Source organism: Pseudophryne corroboree, chromosome 2 (genome assembly GCF_028390025.1).
Source record: "Pseudophryne corroboree isolate aPseCor3 chromosome 2, aPseCor3.hap2, whole genome shotgun sequence".
In the NCBI taxonomy this organism is placed as follows: domain Eukaryota; kingdom Metazoa; phylum Chordata; class Amphibia; order Anura; family Myobatrachidae; genus Pseudophryne; species Pseudophryne corroboree.
The window spans coordinates 427,541,554-427,566,699 of NC_086445.1; the positions used below are offsets into that span (position 1 = coordinate 427,541,554).

At 48.5% G+C, this 25,146-nt stretch overlaps 1 protein-coding gene across 1 annotated transcript in view; it reads left to right on the plus strand.

The window, feature by feature from the left end:
- The first annotated feature begins 427 nt into the window (after positions 1-427).
- Positions 428-25,146, plus strand: part of RPL24 (ribosomal protein L24) — a 33,771-nt gene continuing 9,052 nt past the window's right edge. Inside the window, exons 1-3 of the mRNA XM_063953598.1 lie at positions 428-487; positions 637-712; positions 1,121-1,231. Coding sequence (XP_063809668.1) covers positions 483-487; positions 637-712; positions 1,121-1,231 — 192 coding nt within the window. The 5' untranslated portion in view covers positions 428-482. The remainder of the gene's footprint in view (positions 488-636; positions 713-1,120; positions 1,232-25,146) is intronic.

Here is a 25,146-nt window from a genome sequence, read left to right on the forward strand (position 1 = left end):
CGCATGCGCACAGCATCACACACAGCTCAAAGCCGTCCTGTGTGACAGACTCTGCCGGTTTCTCCCGGATGGCAAAAAGCCGGACAAAGTTTGTCCGGCTTTTTGCCATCCGGGAGAAATCGGCCAGTGTGTTACAGCCCTTATGCAAGTTTTAGTGATATCGAGGCTGCAGCACAGTTGGTTAAATCAAAATAACTGAGGTGCTAATTAAGTCACCTGTGCTCAAGCCTGGATATCACTAAAACCAGGACTGTTAGCGTGCCTTGAGGACCGTGGTTGGGAATGCCTAGTTTACAACCCTCTCTCTCCCAGCCTGTGGTAATCCTATGCTCAGCCTGTAGCATGCAGTGTTGTCTCCAGCACTCCGTCCTGTGTCGGCACCGTAAGTGTTACCAGCAGTGTGGCCCCGCCCCTCCCGGCGTCTCTATATATAGCCCGTTACCCATGATCCTCTCTTTCTCTTCGCCATATTTGCCGGCGCCATGAAGTAAGATGGAGTCGTGTAATGTGTATGAGGCTCTGGGTGTGAATCCGCCGCCATCCTCCGGGCTGGGCCCGTGGCTCGCTCTGGCGGGATGGAGAGTCGGCGGCGCCGGGACTCCCGTTCACTCACCGCTCTTCATTGTCTCTCTGCAGGGTCGAGCTGTGCAGCTTCAGCGGCTACAAGATCTACCCGGGCCACGGGCGGCGCTACGCCAGGACTGACGGGAAGGTGAGCACCGGGGGTGTCACAGGGGAATGCGGAGGGGGAAGTATGTGCGCCGGCAGGAGAGCTTTGACAATAGGGGGTCCCAGGCCAGTGACTGGGGAAGCCTCTTCCTGCTCCAGTGTCAGTACGGGGTGAGCTGTGTCCTGGCCCAATGATGCTGCCGGTGGCCCCGGGTCCTCTCTGTGTGTGTCCTGTGTGTACAGCTTGCGGCCTGTTTACAGGGTACGTGTCCTGCTTATACATACTCACATTGGTGTGTCACTACTAGCTACAGTGTATAATGTGCGGCCTGTGATGTTCCGTATGTATATAAAGGCACTGGTAGATACGGTGTATAACATTGTCTTTGATGTATATGTGTATAGCATTATCCTTTGTTATACTGTATTAAAGCCATTTTCTTGTGATTAGGTCTTCCAATTCCTGAATGCAAAATGTGAGTCTGCATTCCTTTCCAAGAGGAACCCACGTCAGATCAACTGGACTGTTCTGTACAGACGAAAACACAAGAAGGGACAGTCGGTATGTATGCTTATAGCTTATCAAACGTGTTAGTGTGCGATTACAGCTTTTTAATTATAGGTAAGTTATTAGGGCTGTCTTAATAGACTGGTCACTTATAGTGTAGCCTTAATCAATGTCTGTAGTCTCAATACCAGAAGGCAAAATGTGGTCTGCCATGCAGTTGGCTCTGGTCTCTCTTGCTGTAGTACATGCTGTATGTTTCCAGCAGATTGGGTACTGGGGCATGGGCTTCTTGCTGCAGTTTGGAGGTTAGGCCACACATTGGCACAACAAACTTCCACTATAAGGCTGTGTACACACGGCGCAATGCGCCTTACAGCCTGACATTGACTGTTCGATGGGACCGGAGCCTGGCCGCACCATTATAGTCAATGTTGGGCTGCCTGCAGAGTATATTTTTCCTTGCGATGCTGATCTCGTGGGACTGCGCGTCTGCATCGCAAGGACTATACAAACAGTGCAATATGCTCTATATTTTCTTACGATTTTTTTCTATATAGTCAAAATTGAAAGGCATATTGCACTGTGTACACACCTTAAGCTTCTGTCTCCCAGCTTCATAGTAGTTGGCTATGGTAAAGATCCAGTGATAGGCTTGTAAAGCCTGACTCACAAGGTACCTTCTGCCTTGAACCTTTACTGCTGCACCCTCACCTGACCCCTTCTTTCCAACCAAGGGCCTGATTCAGACCCGATTGCTGCTGTTTTCTCACAGCGGGCGATCGGCTATTGGCTGCATAGGCACTACAATGCACATGTGCTTCTGCAAACAGGCATCACTGGTCAGCGTAAAGGCTGGTGTGAAACTTCTAATCGCACAGCCATTCACATGCTGATTAACATGAGGAAGCCATTTGTGGGTGACAACTGACCGTTTTCTGGGAGTGTCAGGGAAAACGCAGGCGTTCCCAAGCACTTTCGGGTGACGTCCGCTCCGGCCCTGATCAGCCCGTACTTATCGCACTGTAGAAGTAAGTCCTGAGCTGCGCACAGACTGCACATACAGGGCAAATCATTCAATGGTTAGTGAGCTGCAAATGGTTTTGAAGCTGACTGTTTTTTATTTTTAGCAGCTCGGCATGCACATGCGATCGCACACTTGCACGGCGAATATACACTCCCCTTAGTGGCGACTATCTGATCGTGGAACAATTTTAGCAGCCTAGTGATCAGGTCTGAATCACCCCCAAGTTTGTATGTCTTTCCAATAAGCTGTATACTCTGGGTTTTGTGTCACATTTTGTATGTCTCGTCTTTTATTGGTGACCCCACAAAGACCTATTATAACTGTCAAATGCACAAACTAAAGCTATTGGTGGGGTTGTGGCACTACTGATGACATTTATTAATCATTTGTTTTATCCTGTAAGTAACGCGATTTTGGATAATAATCTTGGACATTGTATATTCAGTGATACGCCACTGTTTACTTATACAGGTTGGGTATCTCGTATCCAAAATGTTTGTGACCAGAAGTATTTTGGATATCGGATATTTGGGTATTTTGGACATACTGTTATGAAAGATTATGGTGATCAGACCCAAGTCTAAGCACAGAATGCATTTGTTTCATATACACCTTATACAAAGCCTGAAGGTCATTTAATACAATATTTTAATAACTTTGTGTATTAAACTTTGTGTACATTGGGCCATCAGAAAACAAAGGTTTCTCTGTCACACCAATATTCCGTATTTCGGAATTTTCCGATAGGGGATACTCAGCCTGTATCCCTTTTCCATTGACATGAAAATCCCTAAAATAACCCAGATTGCCGACCCGGTGGAAATGGGTCTGACTTGGTTTGGAACAGTGTTCCAAATCTCAGGTCAGACCTGGGACTAAAATGGAAAAGAGGTATAAAAGTACTTTGGGTAGTCTTACTAAAGTTGCATTTTATTGTACTGTGGTTTATGAAAATGCCAATTTTAATGCTGGTGTATAAGTTACATAATTGTGTACTGGCTGATGCCGGTTATTAACCCAAAATGCTAATTGCTAGTTGTCAAGGCTTGGTTATAATATGCGTTACATTGAGAAGACGTACAAGGATATGTACAGTGAACGGTTGACTTTGTTGGCCAATCTAACAGAATATGGTCAAGCTGTATTAAAGATGTCCTATGGTCAGTTGGTTTTATACATTGAGTTTTACAGAAGTTCTAGCTCTCAAGAACTTACTAAGGGGTATAATCAATTAGGGTCGGATCCATTCTGACATGCATTTGTCGGAATGGATCTGACAATCCCTATTCAATCCCATCTCAATTCGACTTTAAAAAAAGTCAAATTGAGATGAGACCTGAGAGGGGGGGGAGAGCCGCGGGCAGACTGAGAGCAGCGCTGCAGAAGGATGTCTCACAGCCACCAGACCTCACAGTAGTGTCCACCTGGCTCCAGCAAGCGTGACCTCACTTGCTAGAGCCCTTTGGACGCTGCCGTGAGCGGCGCGGCTGTGACACATCCTCCTACTGTGCTGTTACGCTGCTCTCCCGTCTCCCCGCGGCTCTCCCCCCTCTCCTCCTGTTAGGTCCCTCATCTTAGTCCGACATTTTTTTGTCTGCCTGAGATGGTCTGAAACGGGGCCAAATCCTGTCGAATTTGGCCCCGTTTCCCTCAAAAGTACGTGAATCGGCAGCTATACCGCTGATTCACGTACTATTCGACAAGTCGAATTCCCCGACTTGTCGAATAAAAATAGCTGTGATTGAATAGGTCGAATCACGATTCGACCTTAAAGTCGAAAACTGCCTTCTCGACAGACGGCAGCTTTCGACCCTAATTGAATATACCCCTCAATGGGGTCGATTCTATTCGGCAACTAATTAATAGCGCCGGGAATTAGCTCCCGACGCTATTCAATTCAGCAACTAGTTACGTCGGCGATGGCCCGTTCTCGCCGACAAAACAGGTTGAATTGTCGGGAGAACGGGCATTCTCCGACTTAACTCCCCGGCGCGAGGCTGATTCCCGACAGAATCAGCCTCGCGCCGGCCGCGAGGCAGCACTTTTGTCGGGTTTCTCTTCTCATCCCCCGGGGATGAGAGAAGAATTCCCGACAATTGCAGGTAATTAGTTGCTGAATTGAATAGCGTCGGGAGCTAATTCCCGGCGCTATTCATTAGTTGCCGAATAGAATCGACCACAATGTGAGCTATGAAAACATTGAGGATCATGCCTGGCAACACATCGTGGGATGCTTGCCTTGCAACACTTTGTCAAAGTGACAGACTTATGGGGAAATTAAATTGCTTCTCGAGTCTGTTGTGCCCATTTAACGACTGGGAGCTGTTTTGTTCTGGGCGCCCATCACTTATCGCGGATTTCTGTTTGCATCCTCCTGACGTGAACAGAAATCCATATAAAGTAGGGCTTTTAAGCCAAGCACACTTGGCATGGGAAAAGCTGGATATTAGCCAAATTCCGCTTTTGGGTGCAATAATACAGCTGATGAGAACATCGCAATTGAACTGCTGAATGTATTTGTTGGGAAATACTGGTGCTAGAAACATTTTGGTTTCTCACCTGTAGTGTCCAGATTTGCCCAGATTCAAGAGACCCAACAGGACAATATCTGCATGGAGCATTAAGTCAGCTTCCTGAAGACCTGTGTTTGCTTTTTTTCCCTTTTAATGTGATTGGAAGAGGATTGTGTACACCGATCTTCACATGCCTCATGATCCAATGTGATTACATTTGGATGGACTGTTTTGGATCCGATCAGTAGCAGTATTACTACTTGTGGCTGGATACAGACTTTTGTGTTACAGCTCACTTGATAAACTTGTTTTATGTATTCCTCCTTCTGTTCAACAGGGACTATATATTAGAATCAGAAAAATTGCAGTAGCACAAAGCAACTAGACCAGGGGTGGGCAATTATTTCAGCTGAGGGGCCACTTGACACTTTCCTGTCAGTATTCGAGGGCCGCACACAAAAAAGCAGCTCCCCCCCCCCCCCCCCTCCTCCATGCGCCAAAAATATGGGGATGTGGAAGGGGCATGGCCAAAAATCATACAGATTCATATTAGGCTGCACAATAGTCTCCATTATTTAAATGATGCCACACAGTAGCGCCACTTACACACATTACACCAGGTAGAGCCCCTTTTACATTACAGCAGGTAGAGCTCTCTTTTACACACTGTGGGTGGGGGGGGGGGGGGGGAGGGTTTGGGTTAGGCTGCGGGGAGGTTAGGGTTGGGCACTGCCCTCGGAGGGTTAGGGTTAGGCTACTGGGGAAAGGGCCCTAGGTTTAGGCAGCCATGGGGGGGTGGTTAGGGTTAGGCACCAAGGGTTAGGTTGCGGGGAGGGTTAGGGGGTTGGGGAGAAGGGAGAACACCCCTTACTCACCCCTGTCAGTTTCAAGATATCGGGATCCCAGCGTCGGTATTTTGACCGACGGGATCCCAAGTGGCGGTGAATCATACTGATCCAACACATACACAGAGCTACATATACATAGTTACACAGACACATATACAGAGTTATAGACATACAGTATACAGTTACACAGACACATATAGAGCTACAGACACGTATACAGAGCTACAAACACATATAGAGTTACACAGACATATACATATACAGGCACATTATCATTTACAGTTACACAGACATAATATAAGTTATGGTCCCTCATACCTTAAATGAAAGAATGTCACTGCATGAAAACTTTGACTTCTTTGGAAGTCCATCATCCTACGTAGCTGCCATGCATAATAGAGTGCAGGAGCATCAGGGCTGTGCTCTGTGCTGGATAGCCCCGCCCCCTGCAGGGACACTACTTCCTCCTTCTGATAATCAGGGATGGCCCATTGAAGGAGGGGGGCCCAGGACACATGCCCCGAGAGACCCCTGCTACTGAGAGCCCTCCATTCTTCGCACGGCAAAGCAAGCAGTCCTTCCCCCTGTCTCAGAGGCGGAGCTTTGCCTGGCTGGGTGAGTGAGAGTAGCAGGGGGAGGAGGAGCTGCGCTGACAGGGAGCAGGGGGGGAGAGATCGCATAGTGCCGGCTGCAGTTAAGAGCCGCGCTGCCGCAGGCATCAGCTCGCAGCTGCTGCTGGTGACCTGGGCTGGAAGTTGGCCGGGACAATGACAAGCGGCCCTGTCGGGCCGCTTGTCATTGCATGTAGGTGGGAGGCAGCGGGCAGGATCGGTTCGCGGGCCGCATTTTGCCCACCCCTAAACTAGACACTAGCTTTCATGGCTTGTACTAAACCAGTTAAAGAGATCGGATTGCTTCAGGTTTACATCTTTGATACTTTTTGCCCTGTCTCTACATTTTCCATTGAGCTGCTCTGTCGGCAAGTTCTATGCTGTAAACAAATGTAAGAATTGTTTTATAAGGATCATTTTGTACCGTGTTCAAGACCAGTAATAAAGTTACGTGGTAGTTTAAAGTCTTCATAGTGATATTGTGTAATTTGACCAAGTCTAATTTGGCACTATTTTATTTTTTATTTTTTTCATCCATTAGGTGTCACTGGGGTACTCTTGGGATTGGCAGGGCGTTAGCAGGGATAGGCACATTTAAATATTTAAATTGGTAACCCTCCATACTCCCAAAGGTACCTCAGTATTTTTTGTTTTTTTGTGCCTCACTGGGATAGCACATGTTGGAGTCTTCTCCACACTTTTTTTTGTATTAATTATTTTTTTTTTTTTTGACAATCCCTTCCCAGCTTACTGAGAAGCGTGGGTTTGGGGGTGCTGCTGAGGCAGCAGGGCTTGTCGGCACTCGGGAAAGGAGCCCCGCCATAGACCTAATCAGCATTAGCTGATTCAGCCTAAGGCTGCTGGAGCTGGACAAGCTTAACACAGAAGCCCCGTCAGAGCCTCCTCCTAACCTAGGTAATGGGCAGGCAGCTCACACTGCCGCTCCATTATACATTGTACATGCTTTCAGCTTACATGGGCTTTCGGGAGAGGGGCGGTCAGACCTTGCTGCCGCCCCACCATGTGGGGGATGTTTTTCATTAGCTTGACTGCTCTCTCCAGCCTGGGTGCAGTCAGCTGGGTGCCTGCTGTGTTCCCTGATCGCCCAGTCGCGGATAGCCATGCTGCCGCAGCTGGGCGCCCCCTGTCCTGGCTCACACGTAGTTGGCTTCCGCGGTGTCCACCCCTCTGCTCTCAAGGCACTGTTATGATTGATGGCAGCAGACAGCTCCCTCGGCTGCCATGGCTCGCGGTCTCTTGCCCGCTGTTGCCTCGTAATAGTGTACCTTTTTAGATGCAAATATCCGTGTCTACTGTAGCAGCACATGGTGGGGGACAGGTGAAGTCCCTAGTCCAGTGTTCCCCCACCATATATGGGGGGATGGCACTGGATTGTCAGGTAATCCAGGCTACTAAGTCTGGAACTGTGGTTGGGAGCATGTTTAGACCTATTAAGGGTCTATTGTATGTATGTTTCACATGGGGGGGGGGGGGGGGACACATGGTAGGACACCATTTTACATTTCTCTATCGTCCTAGTGGATGCTGGGGTTCCTGAAAGGACCATGGGGAATAGCGGCTCCGCAGGAGACAGGGCACAAAAAGTAAAGCTTTTCCAGATCAGGTGGTGTGCACTGGCTCCTCCCCCTATGACCCTCCTCCAGACTCCAGTTAGATTTTTGTGCCCGGCCGAGAAGGGTGCAATCTAGGTGGCTCTCCTAAAGAGCTGCTTAGAGAAAGTTTAGCTTAGGTTTTTTATTTTACAGTGAGTCCTGCTGGCAACAGGATCACTGCAACGAGGGACTGAGGGGAGAAGAAGTGAACTCACCTGCGTGCAGGATGGATTGGCTTCTTGGCTACTGGACATTAGCTCCAGAGGGACGATCACAGGTACAGCCTGGATGGTCACCGGAGCCGCGCCGCCGGCCCCCTTGCAGATGCTGAAGTTAGAAGAGGTCCAGAATCGGCGGCTGAAGACTCTGACAGTCTTCTAAAGGTAGCGCACAGCACTGCAGCTGTGCGCCATTTTCCTCTCAGCACACTTCACACGCTGTCACTGAGGGTGCAGGGCGCTGGGGGGGGGGCGCCCTGGGAGGCAAATGTAAACCTATATACTGGCTAAAAATACCTCACATATAGCCCCCAGAGGCTATATGGAGATATTTAACCCCTGCCAAACTTCACTAAAGAGCGGGAGACGAGCCCGCCGTAAAAGGGGCGGGGCTTATCTCCTCAGCACACAGCGCCATTTTTTCTCTCACAGAAAGGCTGGAGAGAAGGCTCCCAGGCTCTCCCCTGCACTGCACTACAGAAACAGGGTTTAAACAGAGAGGGGGGGGCACAAATTGGCGATATAAATATATATATATATATATAAAGATGCTATTAGGGAGAAACACTTATATAAGGTTGTCCCTATGTAATTATAGCGTTTTTTGGTGTGTGCTGGCAAACTCTCCCTCTGTCTCTCCAAAGGGCTAGTGGGGTCCTGTCCTCTGTCAGAGCATTCCAGGTGTGTGTGCTGTGTGTCGGTACGTGTGTGTCGACATGTATGAGGACGATGCTGGAGGAGGCGGAGAAATTGCCTGTAATGGTGATGTCACTCTCTAGGGAGTCGACACCGGAATGGATGGCTTATTTAGGGAATTACGTGAGAATGTCAACACGCTGCAAGGTCGGTTGACGACATGAGACAACCGACAAACAATTAGTAACGGTCCAGGCGTCTCAGAAACACCGTCAGGGTTTTTTTATAAAAAACGCCCATTTACCTCAGTCGGTCGACACAGACACAGACACGGACACTGAATCCAGTGTCGACGGTGAATAAACAAACGTATTCCTCATTAGGGCCACACGTTAAGGGCAATGAAGGAGCTGTTACATATTTCTGATACTACAAGTACCACAGAAAAGGGTATTATGTGGAAGTGAAAAAACTACCTGTAGTTTTTCCTGAATCAGATAAAATAAAATGAAGTGTGTGATGATGCGTGGGTTTACCCCGATAGCAAATATTGGCGTTATACCTTTTCCCGCCAGAAGTTAGGGCGCGTTGGGAAGCACCCATTAGGGTGGATAAGGCGCTCACACACTTATCAAGTGGCGTTACCGTCTCCAAATACGGCCGCCCTCAAGGAGCCAGCTGATAGGCAGCTGGAAAAATATCCTAAAAAGTATATACACACAGACGGTGGTTATACTGCGACCAGCGATCGCCATCAGCCTGGAGATGCAGTGCTGGGTTGGCTTGGTCGAATTCCCTGACTAAAAATATTTTATTGATATAGAGAATTTAATAGGATGCATTCTATATATATGTATGCGAGATGCACAGAGGGATATTTGCACTCTGGCATCAAGATAAGTGCGTTGTCCATATCTCCCAGAAGATGTCATGGACACGACAGTGGTCAGGTGATACAGATCCCATACGGCACATGGAAGTATTGCCGTATAAAGGGAAGGAGTTATTTGGGGTCGGACCTGGGGGCCACGGCCACAGCTGGGAAATCCAACCTTTTTACCCCAAGTTACATCTCAGCAGAAAAAGACACTGTCTTTTCAGCCTCAATCCTTCCGTTCCCATGTGGGCAAGCGGGCAAAAGGCCAGTCATATCTGCCCAGACATAGAGGAAAGGGAAGTAGACTGCAGCAGGCAGCCCCTTCCCAGGAAAAGAAGCCCTCCACCAGTGGGGGGGTAGTCTCAAGAGTCTCAGCGCGCAGTGGGATCACTCGCAAGTTGACCCCTAGATCATACAAGTATTATCCCAGGGGTACAGATTGGAGAGTCGAGACATTTTTTCCTCGCAGGTTCCTGAAGCCTGCTTTACCAACGGCTCCCTCCGACAAGGAGGCAGTATTGGGAAAAAATTCACAAGCTGTATTTCCAGCAGGTGATAATCAAAGTACCCCTCCTACAACAAGGAAAAGGGTATTAGTCCTCCACACTATATTGTGGTACTGAAGCCAGACGGCTTGGTGAGACATAGTCTAAATCTGAAATCTTTGAACACTTACATAAAAAGGTTCAAATCAAGATGGAGTCACTCAGAGCAGTGATAGAGAACCGGAAAAAAGGGGACTATATGGTGTCCCTGGACATCAAGGATTACCTCCATGTCCAAATTTGCCCTTCTCAACAAGGGTACCTCTGGTTCGTGATACAGAACTGTCAATATCAGTTTCAGACGCTGCCGTTGAATTATCCACGGCACCCCGGGCCTTTACCAAGGTAATGGCCGAAAAGATGATTCTTAAAAGAAGAAAGGCATCTAAATTATCCCTTACTTGGACGATATCCTGAAAGGGACAAGTTTCCAGAGAACAGTTGGAGGTCGGAAAAGAACTATCTAAAGTAGTTCTACGACAGCACGAGTGGATTCTAAATATTCCAAAAATCGCAGCTGTTTTCCGATGATACGTCTGCTGTTCCTAGGACTGATTCTGGGCATAGTCCAGAAAGAGGTATTTCTCCTGGAGGGGAAAGCCAGGGAGTTATCCGACCTAGTCAGAAACCTCCTAAATCCAGGCCAAGTATCCGTGCATCAATGCACAGGAGTCCTGGGAAAAATGGTGGCTTCTTACGAAGCGATTCCATTCGGCAGATCTCACGCAAAAACTTTTCAGGGGGATTTGCTGGACGAATGGTCCGGATCGCATTTTCAGATGCATCAGCGGATAACCCTGTCTCCAAGGACAAGGGTGTCTCTTCTGTGGGGGCTGCAGAGTGCTCATCTTCTAGAGGGCAGCACATTCAGCATTCAGGACTGTGTTCTGGTGACCACGGATGCCAGCCTGAGAGGCTGGGGAACAGTCACACAAGGAAGAAATTTCCAAGGAAGTGTGGTCAAGTCTGGAGATTTCTCTCCACATGAATATACTGGAGCTAAGGGCAATTTACGATGCTCTGAGCCTAGGAAGACCTCTGCTTCAAAGTCAACCGGTGCTGATCCAGTAGGACATCATCATGGCAGTCGCCCACGTAAACAGACGGGGCGGCACAAGAAGCAGGAGGGCAATGACAGCAAGGATTCTTCGCTGGGCGAAAGATCATGTGATAACACTGTCAGCAGTGTTCATTCCGGGAGTGGACAACTAGGAAGATTTCCTCAGCATAAATGAATTCCACCCGGAAAAGTGGGAACTTCATCTGGAAGTTTCCACGTTTGTAAACCGTTGGGAAAGACCAAAGGTGGTTATGATGGCGTCCCACTTGAAGCGCCAGGTCTAGAGACCCTCAGGCAATAGCTGGGACGCTCTGGTAACACCGTGGGTGTACCAGTCGGTGTATGTGTTCCCTCCTCGGCCTTTCATACCCAGTGTATGGAGAATGATAGGAAGGAGAGGAGTAAGAACTATACTCGGGGTTCCGGTTTGGGCCAAGAAGAACTTGGTACCCGGAACTTCAAGAGATACTAGAAAGGATCTTGATTCAGCAAGAATCATGTCTGTTCCATGACTTACCGCAGCTGCGTTGACGCCAGGGCGGGTGAACGCCGGATCCTAAGGGAAAAAGGCATTCCGGAAGAGGTCATCCCTACCCTAGTCAGAGCCAGGAAGGAGGTGACCGCACAACATTATCACCGCTTAGGTGAAAATATGTTCCATGGTGTGAGGCCAGGAAGGCTCCACGGAAGAATTTCAACTAGGTTAATTCCTACATTTCCTGCAAGCAGGAGTGTATATGGGTCTCAAATTGGGGTCCATTAAGGTTCAAATTTCGACCCGTCGATTTTCTTCCAGAAAGAAATTGGCTTCAGTTCCTGAAGTCCAGAAGTTAAGGGAGTACTGCATATACAACCCCTTTTTGATGTCTCCAGTGGCACTGGGCGATCTCAACGTAGTTTGGGATTCCTAAAATCACATTGTTTTAAACAACTCAAATCTGTGGATTTGATATATCTCACATGGAAAGTGACCATGCTGTTGGTCCTGGCCTCGGCCAGGCGAGTGTCAGAATTGGCGGCTTTATCTCACAAAGCCATGTCTGATTGTCCATTCGGACAGAGCAAAGCTGTGGACTCGTCCCCAGTTTCTCCCTAAGGTGGTGTCAGCGTTTCACCTGAACCAGCTTATTGTGGTGCCTGCGGCTACTAGGGACTTGGAGGACTCCAAGTTGCTGGATGTTGTCAGGACCCTGAAAATATAGTTTCCAGGTCGGCTGGAGTCAGGAAATCTGACTTGCTGTTTATCCTGTATGCACCCAACAAGCTGGGTGCTCCTGCTTCTAAGCAGACTATTGCTCGTTGGATTTGTAGTACAATTCAGCTTGCACATTCTGTGGCAGGCTTGCCACAGCAAAAAATATGTAAATGCCCATTCCACAAGGAAGGTGGGCTCATCTTGGGCGGCTGCCCGAGGGGTCTCGGCATTACAACTCTGCCGAGCAGCTACGTGGTCGGGGGAGAACACGTTTGTAAAATTTTACAAATTTGATACCCTGGCAAAAGAGGACCTGGAGTTCTCTCATTCGGTGCTGCAGAGTCATCCGCACTCTCCCGCCCGTTTGGGAGCTTTGGTATAATCCCCATGGTCCTTTCAGGAACCCCAGCATCCACTAGGACGATAGAGAAAATAAGAATTTACTTACCGATAATTCTATTTCTCGGAGTCCGTAGTGGATGCTGGGCACCCATCCCAAGTGCGGATTTTTCTGCAATACTTGTACATAGTTATTGTTACAAAAATCGGGTTATTGTTGTAGGAAGCCGTCTTTCAGAGGCTCCCTTTGTTATCATACTGTTAACTGGGTTTAGATCACAAGTTGTACGGTGTGATTGGTGTGGCTGGTATGAGTCTTACCCGGGATTCAAAATCCTCCCTTATTGTGTACGCTCGTCCGGGCACAGTACCTAACTGGAGTCTGGAGGAGGGTCATAGGGGGAGGAGCCAGTGCACACCACCTGATCTGGAAAAGCTTTACTTTTTGTGCCCTGTCTCCTGCGGAGCCGCTATTCCCCATGGTCCTTTCAGGAACCCCAGCATCCACTACGGACTCCGAGAAATAGAATTATCGGTAAGTAAATTCTTATTTTTTACTGTTTCTTTCTACAGGAATTTGCTCGGTCCTACAACACTCAGCCACTGGAGGGTGCAGGGGTGTTAGTAGGAATGTCAGTGAAGCACTCTAACAAATTTAGTGTATTTCAGGAGCTGTGCGCTTCTGAAGTTTACACACTTTCCTTCGTTGGGACTTGTGTTTCACTGTATACCGGTATGTGTGCATAATGAGTTAAACTAATGCAAAATCAAAGAAGCAGCTCGTCTGAGACTGTTATCTGATGCAACTTCCACATGTGATGTCTGAGTTAACATCAAATCTTGCCGCTGCACGAAAACATTGTCAGGTGGCTAGGTCTGATTCTACGGTAACACCGTCTGAGCTGCCAGATTGGGTTCAGGATATGTCAAAGACTTTGCAGAGTTTACAAAAGTCCAGGTCTAGCTCCATTCCCAAAAGTAGTCAGTTTGGTTCCTAACTTCCCAAATTCAGCTGTGTTGCATTCTGACTATTCAATGCCAGACCTTGGGTGAAATTAAGTTGTTCGGACAGTCGGTTGGGTGTCTGTTTTTTTTCCTATCTAATAAACTGGAAGAAAGACACCCAACTGACATTTCAAATCATTGAATACCCCCCTTACCTCTCAGTAGGAACAAGAGGTGAATTGTGCCAGGAGTCGGATAGTGAGGTGACTGATAGCCGGCCAATGATCTCATCAGTGCGGTACGCCAGATTCTAAATTTTACGGAGACTGAGGAACCTCTTTGAAATGACAATTTTATTTGCTAAAAGATGGAGCACAATTGTTTCTTATTCAGATTCTCTTAAGCAGTTAACGGAAGCATGGAAAAATACAGAAACTCTTGTGTCTGCCTAGGTTTCTCTAACGTCCTAGTGGATGCTGGGGACTCCGTCAGGACCATGGGGATAGCGGCTCCGCAGGAGACAGGGCACAAAAGCAAGCTTTTAGGATCACATGGTGTGTACTGGCTCCTCCCCCTATGACCCTCCTCCAAGCCCCAGTTAGGTTTTTGTGCCCGTCCGAGCAGGGTGCAATCTAGGTGGCTCTCTTAAAGAGTTACTTAGAAAAAGTTTTTAGGTTCTTTATTTTCAGTGAGTCCTGCTGGCAACAGGCTCGCTGCATCGAGGGACTTAGGGGAGAGATTTTCAACTCACCTGCGTGCAGGATGGATTGGCTTCTTAGGCTACTGGACACCATTAGCTCCAGAGGGAGTCGGAACACAGGGCTCGCCCTGGAGTTCGTCCCGGAGCCGCGCCGCCGACCCCCCTTGCAGATGCTGAAGATTGAAGAGGTCCGGAACCAGGCGGCAGAAGACTTTCAGTCTTCATCAGGTAGCGCACAGCACTGCAGCTGTGCGCCATTGTTGTCAGCACACTTCTCACAGCGGTCACGGAGGGTGCAGGGCGCGGGGGGGGGCGCCCTGGGCAGCAATGTATAATACCTGTATGGCGAAAAATACATCACATATAGCCCTTGAGGCTATATGGATGTATTTAACCCCTGCCAGATATCACAAACTCCGGAGAAGAAGCCCGCCGAAAAGGGGGCGGGGCCTTTTCTCCTCAGCACACAGCGCCATTTTCCCTCACAGAAATGCTGGTGGGAAGGCTCCCATGCTCTCCCCTGCACTGCACTACAGAAACAGGGTTAAAACAGAGAGGGGGGGCACTGATTTGGCGATATGTACATATATTAAAATGCTATAAGGGAGGAACACTTATATAAAGGTTGTCCCTGGATAATTATAGCGTTTTGGTGTGTGCTGGCAAACTCTCCCTCTGTCTCCCCAAAGGGCTAGTGGGGTCCTGTCCTCTATCAGTGCATTCCCTGTGTGTGTGCTGTATGTCGGTACATGTGTGTCGACATGTATGAGGAAAATGTTGGTGAGGAGGCGGAGCAAATTGCCTGTAATGGTGATGTCACTCTCTAGGGAGTCGACACCGGAATGGATGGCTTATTTATGGAATTACGTGATAATGTCAACACGCTGCAAGCCGGTTGACGACATGAGAGGGCCGGCGAACAAATTAGTATCTGTCCAGGCGTCTCAAACACCGTCAGGGGCTGTAAAATGCCCATTTACCTCAGTCGGTCGACACAGACCCAGACACGGACACTGATTTCAGTGTCGACGGTGAAGAAACAAACGTATTTTCCTTTAGGGCCACACGTTAAGGGCAATGAAGGAGGTGTTACATATTTCTGATACTCCAAGTACCACATAAAAGGGTATTATGTGTGAGGTGAAAAAACTACCTGTAGTTTTTCCTGAATCAGATAAATTAAATGAAGTGTGTGATGATGCGTGGGTTTCCCCCGATAGAAAATTATTGGCGGTATACCCTTTCCCGCCAGAAGTTAAGGTGCGTTGGGAAACACCCCTCAGGGTGGATAAGGCGCTCACACGCTTATCAGAACAAGTGGCGGTACCATCTACAGATAGGGCCGTACTTAAGGAGCCAGCTGATAGGAGGCTGAAAAATATCCTAAAAAGTATACACACACATGCTGGTGTTATACTGCGACCAGCGATCGCCTCAGCCTGGATGTGCAGAGCTGAGGTGGCTTGGTCGGATTCCCTGACTAAAAATATTGATACCCTTGACAGGGACAGTATTTTATTGACTATAGAGCATTTAAAGGATGCATTTCTATATATGCGAGATGCGCAGAGGGTTATTTGCACTCTGGCATCAAGAGTAAATGCGATGTCCATATCTGCAAGAAGATGTTTATGGACACGACAGTGGTCAGGTGATGCAGATTCCAAACGGCACAAAGATGTATTGCCGTATAAAGGGGAGGAGTTATTTGGGGTCGGTCCATGGGACCTGGTGGCCACGGCAACTGCTGGAAAATCCACCGTTTTTTACCCTAAGTCACATCTCTGCAGAAAAAGACACCGTCTTTTCAGCCTCAGTCTTTTCGTCCCTATAAGAGTCATATCTGCCCAGGGATAGAGGAAAGGGAAGAAGACTGCAGCAGGCAGCCCATTCCCAGGAACAGAAGCCCTCCACCGCTTCTACTAAGTTCTCAGCATGACGCTGGGACCGTACAGGACCCCTGGATTCTACAAGTAGTATCCAAGGGGTACAGATTGGAATGTCGAGGCGTTTCCCCCCTCGCAGGTTCCTGTAGTCTGCTGTACCAATGTCTCCCTCCGACAGGGAGGCAGTATTGAAAACAATTCACAAGCTGTATTCCCAGCAGGTGGTGATAAAATTACCCCTCCTACAACAAGGAAAGGGGTATTGTTCCACACTATATGGTGGTACTGAAGCCAGAAGGCTAGGTGAGACCGATTCTAAATCTGAAAAATTTGAACACTTACAAGGGTTCAAATCCAGATGGAGTCACTCAGAGCAGTGATAGCGAACAAGGGGACTATATGGTGTCCCGGGACATCAGGGATGCTTACCTCCATGTCCCAAAAATTTGCTTTTCTCACCAAGGGTACCTCAGGTTCGTGGTACAGAACTGTCACTATCAGTTTCAGACGATGCCGTTGGATTGTCCAAGGCACCCCGGGTCCTTACCAAGGTAATGACCGAAATGAGGATTCGTCTTCAAAGAAAATGGACGACCTCCTGATAAGAACAAGGTCCAGAGAACAGTTGGAGGTCGGAGTAGCACTATCTCAAGTAGTTCTACGACAGCACGGGTGGATTCTAAATATTCCAAAACCGCAGTTGTTCCGACGACACGTCTGCTGGTCCTAGGGATGATTCTGGACACAGTCCAGGAAAAGGTGTTTCTCCCAGAGGAGAAAGCCAGGGAGTTATCCGAGCTAATCGGGATCCTCCTAAAACCAGGAAAAGTGTCAGTGCATCATTGCACAAGAGTCCTGGTAAAAATGGTGGCTTATTACGAAGCGCTTCCATTCGGCAGATTTCACGCAAGAACTCTTCAGTGGGATCTGCTGGACAAATGGTCCGGATCGCATCTTCAGATGCATCAGCGGATAACCCTATATCCAAGGACAAGGGTGTCTCTCCTGTGGTGATTACAGAGTGCTCATCTTCTAGAGGGCCGCAGATTCGGCATTCAGGATTGGATGCTGGTGACCACGGAGGCCAGCCTGAGAGGCTGGGGAGCAGTCACACAGGGAAAAAATTTCCAGGGAGTGTGATCAAGTCTGGAGAATTCTCTCCACATAAATATACTGGAGCTAAGAGCAAATTTATAATGCTCTAAGCTTAGCAAGGCCTCTGCTTCAAGGTCAGCCGGTATTGATCCAGTGGGATAACATCACGGCAGTCGCCCACGTAAACAGAAAGGGCGGCACAAGAAGCAGGAGGGCAGTGGTCAAAACTGCAAGGATTTTTCGCTAGGCGGAAAATCATGTGATAGCACTGTCAGCAGTGTTCATTCCGGGAGTGGACGACTGGGAAGCAGACTTCCTCAGCAGGCACGACCTCCACCCGGGAGAGTGGGAACTTCATCGGGAAGTTTTCCGCATGATTGTGAACCGTTGGGAAAGACCAAAGGTGGACATGATGGCGTCCCGCCCGAACAAAAAACGGGACAGGTATTGCGCCAGGTCACGAGACCTTCAGGCGATAGCTGTGGACGTCCTGGTAACACCGTGGGTGTAACAGTCGGTGTATGTGTTCCCTCCTCTGCTTCTCATAACCAAGGTATTGAGAATTATAAGACTTAGAGGAGTAAGAACTATACTCGTGGCTCCGGATTGGCCAAGAGGGACTTGGTACCCGGAACTTCAAGAGATGCTCACAGAGGACTAATGGCCTCGGGTGCTAAGATGGGATTTGCTTTCAGCAAGAACCATGTCTGTTCCAAGAGGAACCGTGGCATCTGCCTCTAAGAAAGGACCTGCTCCAGCAGGGACCTTGTCTGTTCCAAGACTTACCGCGACTGCGTTTGACGGCATGGCGGTTGAACGCCGGATCCTAAGGGAAAAGGCATTCCGGAAGAGGTCATACCTACCCTGGTCAAAGCCAGGAAGGAGGTGACCGCACAACGTTATCACCACATGTGGTAAAAATATGTTGCGTGGGTGAGGCCAGGAAGGCCCCACGAAAAAATTTCAACTAGGTCGATTTCTGCACTCCCTGCAAACAGGAGTGTCTATGAGCCTCAAATTGGGGTCCATTAAGGTTCAAGTTTCGGCCCTGTAGATTTTCTTCCAGAAAAAATTGGCTTCAGTTCCTGAAGTCCAGACGTTTGTCAAGGGAGTATTGCATATACAGCCCCTTGTGTGCCTCCAGTGGCACCGTGGGATCTCAATGTAGTGTTGGGATTCCTCAAATCATATTGGTTTGAACCGCTCAAATCTGTGGATTTGAAATATCTCACATGGAAAGTGACCATGATGTGGCCCTGGCCTCGGCCAGGCGATTGTCAGAATTGGTGGCTTTGTCTTAAAAAGGCCCATATTTGATTTTCCATTCGGACAGGGCAGAACTGCGGACTCGTCCCCAGTTTCTTCCTAAGGTGGTGTCAGCGTTTCACCTGAAACAACATATTGTGGGGCCTGCGGCTACTAGGGACTTGGAGGACTCCAAGTTGATAGACGTTGTCGGGGCCCTAAAAATATATATATATATATATATATATTTCCAGGACAGCTGGAGTCAGAAAGTCTGACTTGCTGTTTATATTGTATGCACCCAAAAAGCTGGGTGCTCCTGCTTCTAAGCAGACTATTGCTCGTTGGATTTGTAGTACAATTCAGCTTGCACATTCTGTGGCAGGCCTGCCACAGCCAAAATCTGTAAATGCCCATTCCACAAGGAAGGTGGGCTCATCTTGGGCGGATGCCCGAGGGGGTCTCGGCTTTAAAACTTTGCCGAGCAGCTACGTGGTCAGGGGGGGAACACGTTTGTAAAATTCTACAAATTTGATACCCTGGCTGAGGAGGACCTGGAGTTCTCTCATTCGGTGCTGCAGAGTCATCCGCACTCTCCCGCCCGTTTGGGAGCTTTGGTATAATCCCCATGGTCCTGACGGAGTCCCCAGCATCCACTAGGACGTTAGAGAAAATAAGATTTTACTTACCGATAAATCTATTTCTCGTAGTCCGTAGTGGATGCTGGGCGCCCATCCCAAGTGCGGATTGTCTGCATTACTTGTACATAGTTATTGTTACAAAAATCGGGTGGTTATTGTGGTGAGCCATCTTTTTTAGAGGCTACTTCATTGTTATCATACTGTTAACTGGGTTCAGATCACAAGTTGTACGGTGTGATTGGTGTGGCTGGTATGAGTCTTACCCGGGATTCAAGATCCTTCCTTATTGTGTACGCTCGTCCGGGCACAGTACCTAACTGAGGCTTGGAGGAGGGTCATAGGGGGAGGAGCCAGTACACACCATGTGATCCTAAAAGCTTGCTTTTGTGCCCTGTCTCCTGCGGAGCCGCTATCCCCATGGTCCTGACGGAGTCCCCAGCATCCACTACGGACTACGAGAAATAGATTTATCGGTAAGTAAAATCTTTTTTCTGTAACTACCGGTTCCCAAAGTCTATGACCACTAAATGGGAAAATCCACCAACAGTGGATTCCTCAGTTTCAAAACTTAAAAAAAAAAAAAAAAAAGTTAACCATTCCTATCCCCGCTGCACGGACACTTAAGGACCCATCAGAGAGAAAGCTAGATGCTATGCTAAAGTTAATGTATACAGCAGTAGGGGTGTTGGTTAGACCTGCTTTAGTTGGAGTTTGGGTTAACAAGGCTGTAGTTGCATGGGCACAGCCCAAGTTGGACTTAAAACTGGATCTTCCCTTAGACCAGATTATTCTTGCTGATCACATCTGTTAATCTGCTAGCTATTTAGGTACGGCTTCTATAAACGTCGGCCCGGTTAGTTTCAGCTTCACTAGTTGTGGCCTGACGGGCGCTTTGGCTGCGTTCTTGGCAGGCAGAGTCTAAACGAGGAATAGAAGCATTGCCTTACACTGGCGATATGTAGTTTGGTCCTGAATTGGTCAACTGGATTTCTCAGGCCATTGTCCACACCAGTTCCTAAATGGAATTATGCTGGACCAGCGTTCAAATCTTTTAGACCTCAGTCCTTTCGAGGCCATGTGACAGGAACAACCATACTGGGTAGACGTGGTAGAGGACGTGGTTTTCAACAAGCCCCTAACTGTCGTCGGGACACAAAGGCCGCTCACAAGCCAGTGGCATGACTGGCTTCCAGCCCATCTCGTTTTGTCGGTTGTGGGAGCACGCCTTCAGATGTTTCACTTGGCGTAGTTTCAGACATCCACAGATGGGTGGATCCGCAATTTAGTGTTCAAAGGTTACAAAATACAGTCGAAATCTACCACCAATGTGGTTTTTCAAGACAGGCCTACCTATGTCAGGTGACAAAAAGGATGTTCTGCAGACAGCGATTCAGTAGTTTTGATTCAGGTTCCTGCTCCAATATTATTCCAATATTTCTCTAACGTCCTAGAGGATGCTGGGACTCCGTAAGGGCCATGGGATAGACTGGCTCAGCAGGAGACATGGGCACTTATAGAAAGACTTTGGATCTGGGTGTGCACTTGCTCCTCTGTGCCCCTCCTCCAGACCTCAGTTTGATACTGTGCCCAGTGGAGATTGGGTGCTTTCAGGGAGCTCTCCTGAGTTTCCTGTAAAAGAGTATTTTAGTTAGGTTTTTTATTTTCAGGGAGCCTGCTTGCAACAGGCTGCCTGCATCGAGGTACTGGAGAGAGAAACAGACCCACTTCTCTCAGTTGCAGGGCTCTGTTTCTTAGGCTACTGGACACCATTAGCTCCAGAGGGATCGGTACGCAGGTCTCACCCTCGCCGTCCGTCCCAGAGCCGCGCCGCCGTCCTCCTCGCAGAGCTGGAAGATTGAAGCTGGGTGAGTATGTGAGGAAAAGACTTCAGAGGCGGCAGAAGACACCTTGATCTTCATAGAGGTAACGCACAGCAGTGAAGCTGTGCGCCATTGCTCCCATTCACCTCGCACACAGTCACTGTAAGGGTGCAGGGCGCAGGGGTGGGCGCCCTGGGCATCAATAAAAACCTCCTGTGGCAAATACACATATATACATGTACAGCTGGGCACTGTACATGTATAAAAAGAGCCCCCGCCATGTTGAGAAATTTGAGCGGGACAGAAGCCTGCCGCTGAGGGGGCGGGGCTTCTCCCTCAGCACTCACCAGCGCCTTTTTTACTCCACAGCACCGCTGAGAGGAAGCTCCCTGGACTCTCCCCTGCTTGACACACGGTGAAAGAGGGTTTTAAAGTAGAGGAGGGGGGGCACATAATTGGCACATATACATGCTACAAAAGCGCTACTGGGTAAACATTCTGTGTTTTTTCCTGGGTCATATAGCGCTGGGGTGTGTGCTGGCATACTCTCTCTCCAAAGGGCTTCCCTGTGTGTGTGGTGTTAGTACGCGTGTGTCGACATGTCTGAGGTTGAAGGCTCACCTAAGGAGGAGGGGGGGGGGAGTATGAATGTTAGGTCTCCGTCGGCAGCGCCAACACCTGACTGTATGGATATGTGGAATGTTTTAAGTGCTAATGTTAATTTATTGCACAAAATATTAGACAAAGCTGAAGCTAGGGTACAGTCAGGGAGTCAACCCAATGTTGCCAGGACCTTCGGGGTCTCAGAAGTGCCCACTATCCCAAATAGTTGACACAGATACCGACACGGATTCAGACTCCAGTGTCGACTACAATGATGCAAAATTGCAGCCAAGGGTGGCTAAATGTATTCGATATATGATTATCGCAATTAAAGATGTTTTGCATATCACTGAGGAACCCCCCTGTCCCTGACACGAGGGTACACATGTATAAGGGAAAGAAACCTGAGGTCACCTTTCCCTCTTCACATGAGTTGAACGAATTATGCGAAAAAGCGTGGGAAACTCCAGACAAAAAACTGCAGATTCCCAAAAGGATTCTAACAGCGTATCCTTTCCTGTCACAGGACAGAATACAGTGGGAATCCTTCCCTAGGGTAGACAAAGCTTTGACACGCTTATCAAAAAAGATAGCGCTCCCATCCCAAGATACGGCTACCCTCAAGGATCCTGCTGACCGCAAGCAGGAGGTTACCTTAAAGTCCATTTACACACCTTCTGGTACGTTACTCAGAACGGCAATTGCGTTGGCCTGGGTTTGTAGTGCTGTAGCAGCATGGAGAGATTCCTTATCAGCGGATATTGAGACCCTTGATAAGGATACCATTTTAATGACCCATGGGCATATAAAAGATGCTGTCTCATATATGAGGGATGCTCAGAGAGACAGTTTACTGGGTTCCAGAATAAACGCTATGTCTATTTCTGCTAGGCGAGTCTTATGGACCCGACAGTGGACTGGGGATGCCGACTCAGAGGCATATGGAGTTTTTGCCTTACAAGGGTGAGGAATTGTTTGGAGAGGGCCTCTTGGACCTCACCTCCACAGCTACGGCAGGTAAATCGAATTTTTTGCCTTATATTCCCTCACAATATACGAAAGCGCCTCATTATCAAATGCAGTCCTTACGTTCAAATAAAAGCAAAAGAGTACGTGGATCGTCCTTTCTTGCCAGGGGTAAGGGCAGAGGAAAAAAGCTGCACAACACAGCTAGTTCCCAGGAACAGAAGTCCTCCCCGGCCTCTGCTAAATCCACCGCATGATGCTGGGGCTCCCCTGAGGGAGTCGGCTCCTGTGGGGGCACGTCTTCGACTGTTCAGCCACATCTGGGTTCACTCACAGGTGGATCCCTGGGCAATAGAAATTGTTTCCCAGGGATACAAGCTGGAATTCGAAGAGGTGCCTCCTCACCGGTTTTTCAAATCTGCGCTACCAACTTCTCCCCTGGAAAGGGAGATAGTGTTACATGCGATTCACAAATTGTGTCTTCAACAAGTGGTGGCCGAGGTTCCCCTGCTTCAGAGAGGGAAGGGGTACTACTCAACTCTGTTTGTGGTCCCGAAACCGTACGGTTTGGTCAGACCCATTTTGAATCTAAAATCCGTGAACCTTTACTTAAAACGGTTCAAGTTCAAGATGGAATCGCTCAGAGCGGTCATCGCCAGCCTGGAAGGGGGGGATTTTATGGTATCTCTGGACATAAAGGATGCATGTCTTCATGTTCCCATATATCATCAGGCGTACCTGAGATTTGCGGTACAGGATTGTCATTACCAATTTCAGATGTTGCCGTTTGGGCTTTCCACGGGCCTGAGAATTTTCACCAAGGTAATGGCGGAAATGATGGTGCTCCTGCGCAAGCAGGGTGTCACAATTATCCCATACTTGGACGATCTCCTCATAAAAGCGAGATCACGGGAGAAGTTGCAGAACAGCGTATCTTTCACTGAAGGTGTTACAGCGACACGGCTGGATTCTCAATATTCCAAAGTCGCAGCTGAATCCTACGACTCGCCTGCCCTTCTTGGGCATGATTCTGGACACAGACCAGAAAAGGGTTTTTCTTCCTATAGAAAAAGCGCAGGAACTCATGACTCTAGTCAAGAACCTGTTGAAGCCGAAACAAGTGTCAGTACATGATTGCACTCAAGTCCTGGGAAAAATGGTGGCGACATACGAAGCCATTCCCTTTGGCAGGTTCCATGCAAGGACTTTCCAATGGGACCTATTGGACAAATGGTCTGGGTCACATCTGCACATGCATCAGCGGATCACCCTGTCCCCCATGGCCAGGGTATCTCTCCTGTGGTGGCTGCAGAGTGCTCACCTTCTAGAAGGCCGCAGGTTTGGCATTCAGGATTGGATCCTGGTGACCACGGACGCGAGCCTCCGAGGTTGGGGAGCAGTCACACAGGGAAGAAATTTCCAAGGCCTTTGGTCAAGTCTAGAGACTTGTCTTCACATCAACATCCTGGAACTAAGGGCCATATACAACGCCCTACGTCAAGCGGAGACCTTACTTCGCGACCGACCAGTTCTGATCCAGTCAGACAACGTCACCGCAGTAGCTCATGTAAACCGCCAAGGCGGCACAAGGAGCAGAGTGGCTATGGCGGAAGCCACCAGAATTCTTCGCTTGGCGGAGAATCATGTAAGCGCACTGTCAGCAGTGTTCATTCCGGGAGTGGACAACTGGGAAGCAGACTACCTCAGCAGACACAACCTGCATCCGGGAGAGTGGGGACTTCATCATGAAGTCTTCGCACAGATTGCAAGTCAGTGGGGACTGCCCCAAATAGACATGATGGCGTCCCGTCTCAACAAAAAGCTACAAAGGTATTGCGCCATGTCAAGAGACCCTCAGGCGGTAGCTGTGGACGCCCTAGTGACACAGTGGGTGTTCCAGTTGGTCTATGTATTTCCTCCTCTTCCTCTCATACCCAAGGTGTTGAGAATAATAAGAAAAAGAGGAGTGAGAACAATACTCATTGTTCCGGATTGGCCACGAAGGTCCTGGTATCCGGATCTGCAGGAAATGCTCACAGAAGATCTATGGCCTCTTCCTCTAAGACAGGACCTGTTGCAACAGGGTCCCTGTCTGTTCCACTTACCGCGGCTGCATTTGACGGCATGGCGGTTGAACGCCGGATCCTAGCGGAAAAAGATATTCCGGATGAGGTCATTCCTACGCTAATAAAGGCTAGGAAGGACGTGACATCCAAACATTATCACCGAATATGGAGAAAATATGTTTCTTGGTGTGAGGCCTGGAATGCTCCTACGGAAGAATTCCATCTAGGCCGTTTTCTTCACTTCCTACAAACGAGTGAATTTGGGCCTAAAATTAGGCTCCATTAAAGTTCAGATTTCAGCCTTATCCATTTTCTTTCAAAAGGAATTGGCCTCTGCCTGAAGCACAGACTTTTGTGAAGGGAGTACTGCATATTCAGCCTCCTTTTGTACCTCCGGTGGCGCCTTGGGATCTTAACGTGTTAAGTTTTCTGAAGTCACATTGGTTTGAACCACTTAAAACAGTGGAGTTGAAATATCTCACTTGGAAGGTGGTCATGTTAGCCTTGGCTTCGGCTAGGCGAG